The sequence below is a fragment of the Arachis hypogaea genome, chromosome 18, assembly GCF_003086295.3.
Source record: "Arachis hypogaea cultivar Tifrunner chromosome 18, arahy.Tifrunner.gnm2.J5K5, whole genome shotgun sequence".
In the NCBI taxonomy this organism is placed as follows: domain Eukaryota; kingdom Viridiplantae; phylum Streptophyta; class Magnoliopsida; order Fabales; family Fabaceae; genus Arachis; species Arachis hypogaea.
The window spans coordinates 66084551-66101541 of NC_092053.1; the positions used below are offsets into that span (position 1 = coordinate 66084551).

General features: G+C 37.6%; 1 protein-coding gene and 1 long non-coding RNA gene across 2 annotated transcripts; one reads left to right on the forward strand and one right to left on the reverse strand.

Moving 5' to 3' along the window:
- Positions 1 to 402: 402 nt before the first annotated feature.
- LOC112771629 (uncharacterized) lies at positions 403 to 720 on the forward strand. The gene is made up of 2 exons (XR_003187131.3): positions 403 to 457; positions 555 to 720. It is a non-coding gene; the product is annotated as an uncharacterized lncRNA (long non-coding RNA).
- A 2274-nt stretch (positions 721 to 2994) lies between these two features.
- Positions 2995 to 3772, reverse strand: LOC112772384 (uncharacterized; the record flags this gene model as incomplete). Its single annotated transcript, XM_072224935.1, has 4 exons — positions 2995 to 3219; positions 3304 to 3400; positions 3517 to 3629; positions 3743 to 3772. Coding segments are annotated over 4 exons (465 nt in total), but the record flags the coding sequence as incomplete, so codon positions are not given.
- Between the last annotated feature and the right edge of the window lie 13219 nt (positions 3773 to 16991).

Genomic DNA, 16991 nt, shown 5'->3' on the forward strand with positions numbered 1-16991 from the left:
GACATCAACAAAAACGGGGGCCTTGCTTGCTTCTCTGTATTCCATGGCATATATGAAAATATCTATTATGGTTATTAAGGAAAACATTCAGCTTCACAATAAGTTGCACCATCAAATATCTAGCTGATCAAGATCAATCGTGTTTGCGCAATTTCTTATCAGATCCTTCCGAACATCCACCTATTAAAAGCAAAAATTGTTTAAAAAGAAAAACAAGAAAGATTACGATAATACAAGTTTATTGGTGATTCAACTATGGAAACTGATTCTCTTAAACTTTTACATGACTTTGTTCCTTGTGATCTGTCATCTCTCTTCTGATTTAAAAGGTGGAATCCAAACAATACATGAGATATCCATATGAAATAGTAAATAAAATCTAAGAGTAGTCAATCAGGTACCATATGAGAGATTCATACCAGCAGCATATCCCTATTACGGAGCAGCATTTTCAATGGTAAGTATCTTCCTCTCATTCTCATACATTGCTATAAATTTGCCAATTTTGACTAGTTGGCACCTAATGTAATGGTAACTATTTGATTTTGACGCAGATGGCAGGTTTCTTCATCTTCACTGCTGTTCATCTATACCACAAGTAGTTGTAAACCCTTTGATCCAAGATAATGTAGTATGTAGCACCATAACGATTGGATTTGAATGCTGAGATTGAAAATTTTGACTAGGATATAAAATACAAATTTCTAATTTATTATAGAAGTGATTCTAAACCAGCTAACATGCTCTTATCCATGATTTAACCAGGGATTTTGGAGAAGAAATTCAAACCCAAGGAACGAAATTGAAACCAGTTAACTAATAATAATATAGGATGAAACTAAAGACCAAAAAGAAATAGAAAGCAAACAAAACTCAACTAAAGATGAAGCAGAAATTTGTGCAGAAGATGAAGCTAAAGACCTTGTAGTTCTTCTAGGAATTTGTGCAGCTTCCTCTGAATTCATATTTCCTCTGATAAAATCAACAATGGAATCATCAATTTGGAATCAAAAGTGATCAGAAGCACTAATAAAAATTAAATAAGAAAGAGTTATCAGAAGCACTAATAATATGCCTTATAATAAAAAATAATATGCATAATAAACTAAATTCACTAATGAAACCAACAAGAGTGATCAGAGGCACTAATGAAGCAGAGCAGTTTTTTAAGAATTAGCAAGGAAAGAAAACTAGAGATGATAATAACATAAAGCTAAGGCCTGTAACATCTTTGCTCAGCATAACCAACTAGCAGTGAGATATGAAAACAAATGAAGCATAGACACTAGATAGAAGTTTCAGAAGAACAAAATTTTCCATTCACAAACAGACAAAATCTTCTCCCACAAAGACTTGAAAAACCCTCTCCTTCCATTCTCCATCCAGAAAAATGTAAATAAATGACCATTTTCTCCCTGTTCCACAACTTAAAAGATAGTACTACCAACAACAAAAGAATCAATAAACAATAAGATCATCCCTGCTCTAAACACACACAAAAAAATTCTGGTCCAATCAAACTAGACATATTTGAACTGTATCAACTCTTCTAGTAATCAAGTCATACCCTAGTAGTGAGAATGCTCCTCAAAGATAGTTTTATATTTTATAACATTTACAATGATGCAAACCCAGCACCTTATTTCATAGAGAAAAGTCTAAACCAAAAGTATTCCAACTACATCAAGTCTTCTAGACTTCTATTGATCTGCTAAAAGTTCTAAAACTCAGTTCACTAGGAATGAAGATTCTCAAATCTTTTTTTCTGTAGCAATATTAATTACCTGTATGAGATTCATCATGTTAGCAGAAAGGACACTAATAACATCAAAAGCTCAACTCCTTTTTGCACAACAATGAAATCAAACCTTTGAAAAGCTCAACTCCTTTTCTGATTCAGCACTAAAAGAATGCATTGCCTTTAAGATTGTTAAATGTTAGTGACATCAAACTAATCCTCAAGAATCAAATTGATACTTCAAAAACAAAATAAAATAAAATAAAAATTCAAGAACCACAATGGGGATTTACTCATTGTTTTGTGATATCACATGCCACAAATTTTTATCATTGCTCAATAGTTCTAGTTTCTATTTTAGTAATGTAATAAGTAAGCCAGATTTTCATGGTAATGTTTGATTTCCATGACTGAAGTAATTAATCAGTTTTCAATATGTTAAGCAATTAGAAACAAGGAAATGAAATAGAGAGAAATGATAGGAATAAAAGTCAGAATAAGCAACCCCCACCCCCCAAAAAGTCTCAGAATAAAAAACACCAGAAAAGATGAAGCTCAAACATGTTCCAGTTATTCCATTTCCAGCACAAGGGCATGTGAACCCTCTAATGCACTTGTCTCATAAATTAGCACAACATGGCTGCAAAGTTATCTTGCAAGAAAATATGCAAGAGCTCATTGATGATGGAATCATGGATACCAATGGTAAGAGTTATAATTTTCACTCTTTACTCAACTTTACTATTTCGGATAAATCGCAAAAACTACTCGTGCTAAATTTCATAGAACTACAGAACATTGAGAACAAAATTGGAAATGAAAGTGATTTTAGTTTAAACCATGTTGTAGATGTACAAATTAACATGTCCTTAAAATGAATCAAGCAAGAATATATTATTATTTTCTCAGTTATTCACTTTTTTATAATAGATGATGATACAGAACAGCAGCATTAATGCATAAAAGTTTAGTAAATTCTCTTCATGCTGTGATTATTGAAAGGTATCAAGAAAAATTGAACACTTGTTTACAATCTAGTTAAATCTAAAGAGACAAGCAAAATTGTATGAACAGATCTTGCAAAAATTTAGTTAAATCTAACGTATTTTTGAAATGTTTTAGTACTATCACAGTATCCTTATCCTCCACAGCTATTCTAATTTGCTCTCTCAAGTCGTGACATATTCTTCTTTTATCACAAACTCCTACCACTGTTAAGCTAGTAAAAAGAATATAAAGTACAAGCATTCGGATTTTCATCTGTTTTGTCTATTAACAATTAATGTCTCATAGTTCTTACTATACATATCAAGGGGAAGGAACGATTTGATATTAGGGACAAGCACAAGAATTAACCTATGAGATCGCAGGAGAGTCAGGACAGTAAAGTTAGCATCTGTAAGGAGGATGTTCCCCTGGGCATAGAGTTCTAATATAACATAGTTTGCATTCTCTCCCAATCCAAATTGAAAGAGAATAATCTGACAGTTTAAAGAAAACAAAAATCAAAACATAAAATAAATTTCTACAGATTAATAGGAGAACAAAAAAGGTAGGGGTAATACCCTATCATAGCCAAGCTGCCTAACATCTTCAAGCCTCCTAGTCCGAATATGCTTCCTCAATTTGAGAGTAAAACCAGAAGGAGTATTGCTCTTGTCACTATAATAATCATGATCAAACAACCAATTAAATTAAGATCACTGAATGCTCTATTATTAAAATTGAAATTATAATAAATAAATTAGAACGTGATGATGTGAAGATTGTAGGATTACCGCATGTACACAGTGGTGTGCAATCTGACGCCACTTTCCATGAGAAGGAGGACCTTTTCGCTTTCGCCGGATTCCAAAACTCTGCTACTGTTCATCAGCTTGAAGACATACGTCTGCATAATAAGATTGAGATCAAAATCAAAATTAAAATAATTAGTAAGGATTTAATTTTGATTGAAGATTAGAAAAAAAAAAGAATATGATAATAGAGAAGTGTTTTTCCTACCTTGGGAGTGAGGTCATAGACATTGGAGCAACGTAGTGTTCATCCGCACCTTCACCATGTTTGTGTTGTGTGGGTTTAGGGTTCGGTGGATGGCGATGGCGATAGCGGCGTTGCGACGGTGACCCCCTTTCACTCTCTGTTCTCTCGCTCGCGCTCTCATCTCTGTCTTCCTCCTCTCCTCCCTCTAGTTCACTCATTCTCTCGGATCTTGGTGTGTGCGTGAATGGGTGCGTGGCGAAGGTAAGTTAGGGTTAGGGTTTTGAACAATTAATTGGAAGGTGAGTTACGAAGGTGAGGGGGTGAAATTTTTCTCTGATCTGATCATCTGATGGCGAAGAGAAGCGCAGAGAGGACGACGAGAAGCGCAGAGATCGACGATGGTATGGGCGGCACGCGACGATCAGTGCAGGAGGGTTCACGACGGTGTGAGCTTCACGATCTTCACGATGGTGTGGCGCTGAGTGGTGAGTGGGGACTGGGGTGCGATGATCTTCGCGATGGTGAGGCTTCACGATCTTCGCGCGGTGCAGGAGGCAGGGTTTTTAAAAGGGTTTTCTTTGTGTTTTGGACTTGGAGGGTTTTCTTCTCTACTGAAAGGGTGACTTCTGAGCTTTGGAGTGAAAATTTTCACCAAGTGTGAGATTACAGAGTGTGTGTGCTTTAGACCGGGAAAAAGTTAAGAGGAGGGAAAAAATTCACCTAAGTGTTAAATTTTTTATTCTAGACACATTAGGCATCACTTTAAAAACGTACCCAAAACTTAATAAATAGGCTACTCTCTAAAAGCGTCTCCTTTGATACAAAAAGTGAACCTATAAATATCAACCTACGGCTACGCTTTATAAGTGATTTCTAAAATACCTAAGGCTACACTTTTTAAATGATGCCACAATTGTGTATCCTTTTCTCTTATAAAAAGGCAACACGGAAAAAAGCGTAGCCTATTCATAGAATAGGCTACGCTTTTCAAATGTAGCTTAAAAAAAGTGTGGCTGAATAGGTATTTTTCTTGTAGTGTTTAGTCCTTCCTAATTCATTATTCTTTGTTTTTGTGCCTCATTATCATTGAGTTAGGATAGGACCAATTGCTCTCATACTTATCACTAATCTTGTTCGTGCCCATTCTTATTTGATCTTGATGCTCAATACGCTCTTTATGCTTTGAATTTACTCTTGCATCAAGCTTAATGATATGCCTTGGCTTACATTGTTAGGGGTTTTAAAATAAAAAATCCAAAATGTGGTTAACCGGTTAAAAAACCATAACCACATTTTGGTTAACCAGTTTAATAAAACAATTTCAAAAATCATATCCATATTTTTTAGAATTGGTTAACCAAAACCAAATTAAAAAAAAATCAGTTTTTAACCGGTTAACCAAAACCAAAACCAAATTAAAATTAAAACCTAATTTCAAAACCAAATTACATACTCTCTCTCTCCCTTCCTCTCTCTCTCTCTCCCTCCTTTCTCTCTCTCTCCTTTTTCTCTCCCTTCTCTCTCTCTCTCTCTCTCTCTCTCTCTCTCTCTCTCTTTCCTCTTTCTCTCCCTTCTCTCTCTCTCTCTCTCTCTCTCTCTCTATTCTCTGTCCCCTTCTCTCTCTTATTTTCCCCCTATTTCTCTCCCTTCTCCCTCTCTCCCCCTTCCTTCCCCCCTCTCTCTCTCTCTTCTCTCTCTCTCACTCATTTTTCTCTTTATCTCCTCTCCCATTCTCTCTCTCCTTTCCCTCTCTCTCTCCGCTTCTCTCTCTCCCTCTTTTTCCCCTTCTCTCTCTCTCTCTCTCTCTTCCCTCCTCTCTCTCTCCTATCTCTCTTTCCCTTTCTTCCTCTCTTTTTCTCTCTTCCCTCTCCCTCATCTTTCTCTCTCTCTCTCTCTCCACCTCATCTTTCTTTCTCTCTCCCTTGTCTCTCTATCCTTCTCTCCCCTTCCCTCTTTCTCTCTCTCTTTATCTCTATCTCTCTCTCTCTCCTTCTCCCCCTCCCTTCTCTCTCTTCCTCTCTCTCCTCCCCTTCCTCTCTCTAATCATCTCTTCCCTTTTTCTACCTCTCCTCCTCCTCTCTCTCCCCTCATATCTCTCTCCTCTCCTCTCCTTCTCTCTCTATCCCATATCTCTCTCCTTTTTCCTCTCTTTTCCCTTCTCTCTCTCTTTCTCTCTCTCCCCTTTTATTCCTCTCTTCCTCTCTCTTTTTGCTCCCCTCTCTTTCTCTCTTTTTTTCTTTCTTTCTCTCTCTCGCTCCTCTCTCTTTCCTTTTTTTCTTTCTCTCTCTCTCTCTCTCTCCCATTTTCTCTCTCTCCTCTTCTTCCTCTTTTCCTTTTCTATCCTTCTCCTCTTTCTTTTCTTACTCTTTCTTTTCTCTTTCTCTCTCAACCTTCTCTCAATCTCTATTCCTCTTCTATCTCTTTTCTCTTCTTCTCTCTAAAGCGAGGAAGAAGAGAGAGGAGGAGAAAGAAAAAAAAGACAGAGACAAGAAGAGAGAAGAAAGATAGGAGAGAGATAAGAAGAGAGAAAAAGAGGAAGAGAAAGAGGACAAAGAGGGAGAAAGAGAGAGGGGAGAGAGAGAGGATGGGGAAAGAGAAGGAGAAAGAGACAGAAAAGAGAAGGAGAGAGAGAAAAGAGAGGAGGGGAGAGAGGAAGAGAGAGGGAGGGGAGGGGAGAGAGAAAGAGGGAAGGGGAGAGAGAGGGAGAGAAGGATAGAGAGAAAGAAAGGAGAGGAGGAGAAAGAGGGGAAGGGGAGAGAGAGAGAGAGAGAGTAAAGGAAGAAAAGAGGAGAGAGAGAGAGGAGGGAGGGAGAGAGAAATGGGAGAGAGGGGAGAGAGAGAGGAAGAGAAAGAGAGGGGAGGGGGAGAAAGAGAGGAAGGGGAGAAGGGGAGAAGGAGAGAAAGAGAAGGAAGAGAGAAGAGGAGGGAGAGAGAAAAGAAGAGAGATGGAAAGAATGAGATAAGAAAAAGTTACTCGTATCATTTAGAAAGAAAATTATTTATTATTTATATTAGAAAAAATTATTTATAGAAAATACTGAAAAGAGATAAGAAAGAAAAAGGAACGAAAGCAATGGAAGGGATTTCATTATTTACAAATGTTACTCGTGTAATTTAGAAAGAAAAAAAATTTAGATTAAAAAAAGGTTTAAAAATTTGGGTTTTTGTATATAAAAATATTAATTTTTGTGTAAAAATCAATTTTTACATGTAAAAACCAATTTTATGGTATAAAAACCAATTTTTTAGTGTAAAAACCAATTTTTTAATATAAAACCGGTTTTTCTATATAAAAATCGGTTATTTTTTAAAAACCGATTCTGAATTTCACTAACCGGTTAATAACCGGTTTCATCATGTAAAACCAATTTGGTTAATTAACCAATACTGTATTTTTGGTTAACCAAAAAACTGGTTTGGTTTTTGGATTACCCAAACCATGAACACCCCTATACATTGTGATGAGGGAAAAACGATTCCACACAAACTCACCGGCAAGTGTACCGGGTCGCATCAAGTAGTAATAACTCACAAGAGTGAGGTCGATCCCACAGGGATTGATGGATTGAGCAATTTTAGTTAGGTGATGAATTTAGTTAAGCGAATGTTTGATGATATGAGTGATTTTGATTGACAGAAGCTAAATTGCAAGTAAATAAGAGTGCAGAAGGTAAATTAAGCAAAAAAGTAAAGTACAGAAGAGACAAATTGCAGAAACTTAAAGTGCAAGAAAGTAAAAGAGCTGAAACTTAGATTGCAAGAAAAGTAAATTGCAGAAACTTAAAGTGCAAGAAATATAAATTGCTGAATCTAAATTGCTGAGAAATGTAAATTGGTTGAAGAACAAGAGGATTTGGGTACTGGGATTCAGAATTTAACTAGAAAATGCAAGTTAAAGTAAATCAGAGAGCTATGAGATGCAGGAATTCAGATCTGGATCTCAACATACAGCAAGAACAGAAATGGAAAATTTCTTCAAGAAACAAAACAGCATGAAAACTTGAATCAATTATGAAATCCTAAAAGAGAAATTGAAGATCGAAGAAGAGCAATGAGACTAGAAATCAGATCTAGATCTCAATTGCTCCCTTGATCAAGCAGAAAGGAAAATTGCAGATGAAATGAAAATGAAAATAGAAGAGAAGATTAAAATCCAATTCTTAGAACAATTGAGAAGAAGAGTAAAAGATGATTCTCAAATTTTAAATCAATGAAGTTCTTCAATCTCAATTCAAAACACAAAAGAAGAAAGTAGAAGTTGCAGAAGAAAGAAAATGCAGAAAGAAAACTCAGATCCAAATTCCCTAAATCCCAAATTCAAAACAATTGAAAATTAAAAGTGAAAAACAAATAAAAATGAGCTAAAAGTCCTTTACAAATTGAACTTAATCCTATTTATACACTTTTTATTTTGGTCTTCAAAGCTTGGAATGGGCCTTTTGGTTTTTTGGATTTGAAGAGAGATGGGTTCGGTTGGCTTTGGTTCAAGCATGGGTTGGTGAGCCTTGGTGTGCCTTGTTTGCAATTGGCCTCCCTAGCGTTCACTCTTTGAACGCTACGTTCAAATTGTGAATGCTACACTTGCTGAGCCTTCCTCCCAAGGCTTGAATCCATGATAAAGTTTGCTTTTATGAACGTAACGTTGCCTTTTTCAAATGCTACCCTTCCTTGGTTTGATGCTGAGCCTTGCTTCCTTGGTTGAGAGGCACGAGAAAGGTGAGGATAGTGAACGTAGCGTTCACTTCTTAGAACGCTACCCCCTTCCTTGTCTTGATGCGCGCTCAGCTCCCTTGGTGCCCCTCTTCGAGCGCTACGTTGCACCATTTGAATGCTCCTTGTGAGCTTTTATGCACCTTGCTTGCTCTTTGGTGTGCATGCTTCTTGGAGCGCTACGTTCAATGTTTTGAACGCTGGCCTTGCTCCCTTGATTGAGAGGCACGAAAACATTCACAAAAGTGAACGCTATGTGCACTTGCTTGAACGCTCATGCATTGGTTTGGTTGGCTTCCTTATGAATGCAACGCTTTAATGTCATGGCTCACGCTTTTCAAAGCGTGGCCTAAGGTCCAAAGCGTGCTCCAAACTCTTCTTTCCTTTTTTTCATCATTTCTTCACCTACAAGCAACCAAACAACTAATCAAAGTCCCACCAAAATCACTAGATCTTTGCATCATTTATAAAGTCAATTAATTCTAGCTTAAAACCTATGATTTTGTGTAAAATAGATGATGTTTGATTGATTCAAGAAATTCATAAAAATCCACTCCAATTACTTACTTATGGTGCAAGAAAGTGCATAAAACCTAATGAAACTAATGACAAATGCTTGTAAAACTAGCATAAGATGACTTGTCATCACAACACCAAACTTAAGCCTTGCTTGTCCCCAAGGAAGCAATAAACATTGAGAAGAAATGAAATGAAACAGAGAAGCATACATGTCCTTATTTAGCAGATAATAGAATTTGAACCATGGGGTTTTATGCAGACAAAAATGCAGCTCACTTATTCTTTGCTGATAGATAAGAAGTGTTTCTTTGAGGATTCACTAGGGTTGCTGTCATAATGCCTTGCTCTTTGATTGATCCCTTTTTGGTTTTTCCTTATTTCTTTTGCTTAGAGAGCTTATTTCTTAATGATAACTCAGTGTCAAGTGTTGCAGCAGCCTTTTGGCTCAATTTTGCTCAACACTTTTTCACTACAGACACTTGGCTCACAAATCCTCTTAGGAATATTGATGCACAGCTCCTCTTTGGGTTACTAAATGCTTTGTAACTAGGTTGCTCTTGATAATGGACTTTCAGTTGGTAATCCCGAATTAGTTAATCCAAGTTACCAAGTTTTAAAAACTCCTCAAAACCTAATTGTCCAAGCATATCCTAGTATAAAAAAACACCATAGACATATGTCCTAAGGTTCAAGCTATTGGTGTCTAGCCTTATTGTTTGTTTCTTTGTCAATTCTTGGCTTTTCCTTTCTCTTTCTTTCTTACTTTGCTTCATTTTCCAGGGAATTTCATTAATAAAAGGTTTTATGACAGCAACCAAGTTCACACTACAAAGAACACTCTATTATGCAGCTTTTATTATTGAGCTTTCCATCCAATCAAGCAATTACCACCACAAGTTTCATTCTAATTCCTACCACATTGAACAATCACTTTCTTTTTCAAACATTTTCCCTTATTGATGCAAGAAAAGGGAAACAAAACATGAATTTAAAGTAAATGAGTGACAACAAGCATTTAAACTAGTGCAGACATCAACATTTGTATTATTTGAACTAAACATTAAGGTAAGCAGCAACTTTTCATTCAGAGCAATTCAAAACAAGGTGAATTTTTTGACAATACAACCTCTCAGGAGTGTCTTGCAGCTTTCCTTTTGTCATCATCATCCTTCACTACAAGAAAAAAGGCCTATGGCCACGCTTTTTCCTTGCCACGCTTTAAAAGCGTGGCCAAAAGTGGTCAATGGACACGCTTTTGTGAGGGTGGTGATAGATTAGAGATTTGGCCACTTTTTTTTTGCCACGCTTCAAAAGCGTGGCTATAGAGAGAAACAGGAACGTTTTAAAAGCGTGGTGACAGGGTTTCATTACGGCCACGCTTTAAAAGCGTGGCCAAAAGGTTTAAAAAAGAAAAACCCTAATGACCCGGCCCCCAACCCGGTCCCCACCCTAATGACACTCTTTCAACCCAGTCCCCAACTCTTTCACCCTGGCTACCCTAATCTAATCGATCGAGCTCACATTCCCTTTCACCCTGGCCACCCTAATCGATCGAGATCACAACAGTGCCGCAGCCCCACTCCCCCTTTTCCCCTCTCTAACGCACACAACACAATACTCACACGCACCACCTTACCCACGTGGAAGAGGAGAGCTCGAGGAAGGAGACGCCACCTTGCTGCCAGCTCCGTCGAAAACCAGCCCGCCGCCGTTGTCGAGTTAAACCCGAGAGAGTGTGTGCAACGATGAGAGATGAGGAGCCGTCACCAAACGCGTCGTCGCTGCTGGAGGAGCTTCGCTCTTCGCCACCGCCGAAGAGGGGAAAGAGGAGCTGCTCCCTCGCCAGTCATCGTCGTGCTTCCTGGTTGCCGATGAGGGAGCCGCGAGAACCGTTGTAGCTGTTGAGTAAATCTGTGCTTTTAATTGTTATTACTCTTTTCCAATTGATTTTAGGAAATTGAAGTTTTACAGATTCGACGGGGAAAGGAACCGGTGGAAGGAGAGAACCGATGGTGCCGTCAAGTTCCCTAAGAACAAGGTTAGTAGCAGGGTTTGGCTTCTCATCTGAACAAAATTGATTTGTGCTTCTTTATTTATGCTTATTCTCTGATTCATTTGTGCTTCCCTAGTTCCCTGATTCTTCCGTTCGTAAGTAGTTAGAGAAGTTTAAATGATATTTGTTTGAGCCTCATATAATAATATCGAACGTGGTTCTTTTGCTGTCATTATAGTAGTTAAATCTCAGAAGGTTAATTGGTTCATTTGTGCAACTAAGTTTTGTTCTTTTTTTTTGTGTTTATGTGATGTGTATTTTTGGAAAAAACGAACGAATTCCAAACACACGAATCTCACCGGCAAGTGTACCGGGTCGCATCAAGTAATAATAACTCACGTGAGTGAGGTCGATCCCACAGGGATTGAAGGATTGAGCAATTTTAGTTTAGTGGTTGATTTAGTCAAGCGAATCAAGTATTGGTTGGGTGATTTGTGATTGCAGAAACTAAATTGCTTGAAATGTAAAGAGAGAGGGGTAGATTGCAGAAAATTTAAGATCAAAGAAAGTAAATAAGCTGAATCTTAATGAACAAGTAATGTAAATTGCAGAAACTTAGATTGTAAGAAATGTAAATGGCTGAATCTTAAAGTGCAAGAAATGTAAATTACATGAATTATAAAGGGAATTGGGAAGTGGATTTGCAAAAATTAAACAAGGAAAAGTAAAATTCAACAAACAGAAATGTAAAAGATGGATTCAATTAAACCGGATCTCAAATGACAATGAAAATAAGCTTGGTGTAGCACGAAACAAGGAAATTAAAATTGAAAGATGTAGATCTCAGGATCCAAGAGACTAGATAACCAAGTCTAGATCTCAATGCCTTCCAAGATCCAAATTCAGAATTCAATTGCAAGAAAAGTAAAGATCCAGCAGTAGAAGAAAAGAAGTGAAATCGCAAATTCTCAATGATGCAGTAAATCAAAATAGAGAGATCTCAAGATGAGATTGAGACAGAATTTCCCCAATTCTTCAACCCAAGATTCAAGACAAGTGTAAATAAAATTTTAAAACAATAAAACTAAGAGGAAGAGAATTAAATTCTCCTTCCCCCAACACTCAAAATCTCAAATTAACTCCTAACCAAAAGCTCTCCCAAAATCACTTAGTAAAACCTAAAATGGAAAAACTTCCTAAAAACTTAAAATCTAAGCTATTTAGACACTCTCTTCAAATGATCTTCAAGCCTTGAATTGGGCCTTTGCTCTTGATGGAATTGATTTGACAAAAGCCTCTGTTGATTGCTCTTGGAGTTGGAGAGAAACCCATTTGTGAACCGGGCCATGAACCAGAAAAGCTTGAGTAAAAGTTTGAGGTCAAACTTTTACTCAAACTTTTCATATCAGCTAGCCTTCCTTGCTGCCATCCACGTTTGAGCCAAAGTTTGAGGTCAAACTTTGAGCCAAACGTGGATCCCTCTTGCATGCCTCTTGGGGTACTACTTTGCCCTCTTGTCAAGTTACCAATTTTATGTCCATTATAGACTATTATATATGGTTGAAAAGCTCTGAACGTCAGCTTTCTAACCCAATTAGAATCACCTCAATTGGACATCTACAACTCAAGTTATTATTGTTGGAAGTATACCCCTTCATGTTATTGTGGCGCCAACGTTTGCCTAAAAGCTTGAGGTCAAACGTTGGCGCAAGCTTTTACTCTCCTGGGTGTTTTGTTGTGGCGCCAACGTTTGCCTAAAAGCTTGAGGGAAAACGTTGGCCCAAGCTTTTGCTCCTCCAGGGTGAATTCAATTCTTCCAAAAGTTTGAGCTAAAGTTTGAGGCAAGCTTTTGCTCAAGCTTTTTGTTCTCTCTTGCTCCTTGCCATTTCTTCTTTCTTCAACCTTCTTCAAAGCTCTTTTCACCTATCATTAATCAACTAAGCACATCAAAGCTATGCTCAAAATCATGAGATTGTTATTCTTTCATAATATATGACAATTATAGCACAAAATCTCATGAAATTGCATTAATTTATCCATGGTTGATTAAATCAAAGGAAACATGAAATTCTACCCAATTGGCTTACTTATGGCTCAAGAAAGTGCATAAAATCAATTGAAAACAAAAGAAAAAGACTAGTGAAACTAGGCTAAGATGACTTGTCATCACAACACCAAACTTAAAGCTTGTTTGTCCCCAAGCAAGAAAAGAATTATTGAGAAGAAAGAATGAAATGGGAGAGGATGTTTATGCTAGCAGAGTATTATTGGTAGCTCATGGGGTTTCATGTAGATATGTAAACACTCACTTCTTATTGATATTTAGGCCTAGAAAGTCTCCTCCAAGCATCAAACAACACACTGCTATGACCTCTCATTATTCTTTTGTCCTTGACCATTATTTTTTTCTATAAGCTTTAATTCAATGTCATGTGTAACAAGCTCTTTTCTTTCTTTATGCTTGACACATTATTCACTATAGACACTTGGCTCACATTCCTTCTTAGAACATTGATGCCCAGCACCTCTTTGGGTTACTAAATGCCTTGTAGTTAGGTTGCTCTTGATAGTGGACTTTCAGTTAATGATCCCGGGTTAGTTAACCCAAGTCACCAAGTGTTGATGCACTCCAAAGAACTTAATAATCCAAGCAGATCCTAGTACAAAGACACCACAGGCATATATTCTAAGGTTCAAGCTATTGGTGTCTAGCTTTGTTTCTTTTTATTTTTCTTTTGTTCTGTTGCCATTTTTAGCTTTTTCTTTTCTCTTTTTGTTTTTCTTTTTAACCTAGGACTTTTATTTTATTGAGATTCATAGACAGTGAGCTACCTTCTACTTAAAAGGAGACAGTCTAGTTCTTTTATTCACTAAAAGTGAGCTATCATACAATCTCACATACATACCACCACTCACTATTATTGTACTTCCAGCTAACAAAGAACTATCTTACTTCACATTCCAAATATTTCTTTTATTGAATTAAAGATGCAGGGGACAAGGTATGCATTTAGTTAAGTGAAAGTAAACACACAAGCACACACTTAGACTAGCTTATTTATTGCAAAAAAAATGATTCTACTTGTACTAGATGAACACTTTAGCAAGACATAAATCAAAGCATTTCTCAACAGCAAGAGTTAAGTATAGATACAACCTATTGGTTTGCAGTTCTTTTGTCCTTCCTTCTGTTGTGCCCCTTTTGAGTTATGATGCATAATGTCTTCAAATGGTGGTTAGTTCCCTGCATAATTTTCAAAAGTTGCTTGCTTCTCAAGCCCTTAGGTGGTTGGTTAGTATGCATGAATTGAGTGTGGCTTTTGGATTTAATTTGGTGTGGGAACACCAAACTTAATTCCTTGCCACTGTCTCTAATGCAACAGGTTGTACATTTATGTATTCTTTTGGCCTTGCTAAAGGTTATGGAACCAAAACTAAAAAGCAATTAAATGGTTGAATAATTTGTCTGATTGCTTGGAGCTAACATTATGCAGGAGGTGAGAGTATGCTTTTAAATGAGATTTTTGGTGGAACACCAAACTTAGAATCCTTCATTCTCCCTTAAATTGTTTTGGTGTGCAACATCAAACTTAGCTCTTTGCAATACATACTTAATTATTCAACATTTTTATTGAAAAAGCTATGAAAAGAAAACTACCTCAGGTTGGATTGCCTCCCAACAAGCGCTTCTTTATTGTCATTAGCTTGACATTTCATCCTTTGATCATGGGGGTTGAAAATCATAGTGCCTCAGCTTTTCTCCTCTTACTGTGAACTTCCTTCCGGTCTCCTCTTTGATGATCTCTAGGTGTTCAAGTGAAAAGACCCGGTTCACAATGTAGTATTCAGATGATTGTGGGGACACCTTCATTGGTTGGGTGTTTAACACTACTTTATCCCCTGGTGAAAAGCCTTCAGTAGGGATCTTCTTGTTTCTCCACCCTCTTGGCCTCTTCTTCTTCTTTCTCAAAAGATACTCCCTGCCTTGGTGGTTCCTTTTCTGAGATGTTGAATTTCTCATCTGGAGGTTTTGGATCCAGTTCCTCCTTGATTTCTTTGGTTTGTTGCACCATCTCTACTGCTTTCAAGCATGGATTTAGAAGTCTTGGAGCTAACTCATTGACTACCTCCTTCAAACTTTGATCTCTGGCTTTATCCTTCATAGAATCTTTTTCTTGAATTGGCTCATACAAGGTTTTAAAAACATGGAATGCTAGGTGCTCATCATGCACTCTTAGCAACAATTCCCCCTTTTCAACATCTATCAATGCTCTGCCCGTAGCTAGGAAAGGCCTCCCCAGAATGATAGGAGTGTTAGGGTCCTCCTCCATATCCAAAACGACAAAATCAGCTGGGAGAAGAAATTTTCCCACTTTTACCAGCACATTCTCTACAACTCCAAGTGCTTGCTGAATGGATTTATCAGCCATTTGAAGAAGTATTCGTGTGGATTTCAGCTCGACAATTTGGAGTTTCCTCATTAGAGACAAAGGCATCAAATTTATGCTTGCACCAAGATCACAGAATGACTTCTCAATTGTTATGTTTCCTATGGTGCAAGGTATATAAAAACTCCCAGGATCATCTTTCTTCTCTGGCAACTCTCTTTGGAGAATAGCACTACATTCCATTGTCATCTCAACAATTTGTCCTTCTTTTAGGGACTTTTTCTTTGTCAGCACTTCCTTCATAAATTTGGCATACACTGGCATCTGTTCAAGTGCTTCTAAGAAAGGAATATTGATGCTGAGTGTCTTGAATATGTCCAGGAACTTTGAGTATTGCTTATCCTCATTCTCTTTTTTGAACCTTTGAGGGTATGGAAGTTTGGGGATATATGGCTTCACCCCTTCCTTCTTCTCTTGTAGCTGTGTTTCAAGGATGTCCTTGTCTCTCTTTGAGCTTTTTGCATTCTTAGTCTTTCTCTCCTTTTCTCTTCTCTCTTCTGTCTCTTTTTGTGGAACTTATCTGTTGTGTTCTTCCTGATTGATGACTTCTTTCCCTCCAGTCTTCTCACTTCCCACTATGATTGCCTTGTACTCCTCCCACTTTGTAGCTTTTCCTTTGTCCCTTGGGTGGTCTTGAGTGGCACTAGGGGATGCATTTGATTGCTTCTCACCCATCTCTACAATTTGTTTAGCCATTTGCTCCATATGCCTCTCAAGATTTCTGATTGAAGCTTCTTAGTTTTTGCTTGTTGTGGCTTGATCTTTTCTTGCTGCTTCTTGATCTTTTCTTGCTGCTTCTTGATCTTGTCTTACCATCTCTTGATTTTTCATGAGTTTCTCCATCATTATCTCTAGACTAGAGATTCTTTGGGAGTCTGGATTTGGTTGTGGTTGTGTAAAATGAGATGGTTGTTGCTGGAAGTTGTTTGAACTATTTGTGGGATTATTTTGTGGGTGGAATGTGGATGTGGAAGGTGGATGATGGTTATTTTGGGGTTTTCTATATGGATTGTGGGTTATGTTTTGCTGGTTGTTGTTCTGGTTGTTTCTTGAGTTGTTTTGGTTTAAATTTCTTTGCCATGGTTGTTGGTTTTGAGTGTGGTTATCTCCCCATCTGAGATTTGGATGGTTCTTCCAGGATGGATTGTAGGTGTCACCATAAACTTCATTTTGGCTGCAGTTTTGGTTGTGCACATATTGAGGTTGTTCCTGCTGCTGATCTTCTTGGTTTTCTTCATTTTGCCCCCATTTGGTTGATGATTGGCTTGTGTTGATTGCTGCAACTTAGAGACTATCAATCCTCTTGGCCATTTGATCAAATTGTTGTTGAATTTGCTGCTGCATCATTTTGTTTTGAGCCAGAATTGAGTCCACTCCTTCCAACTCCATCACTCCTTTCCTTTGTGATGGCTGGCGTTGTCTCTGATGAGCAAAGAAATATTGATTGTTTGCCACCATATCAATGAGGTTCTGAGCTTCTTCAGCTGTCTTCATGAGTTGCATCGAGCCTCCTACTGAATAGTCAAGTGCCTCTTGAGCTTTCATTGTCAGTCCTTCATAGAAATTTTGGAGTTTATCCCATTCATTAAACATCTCAGGA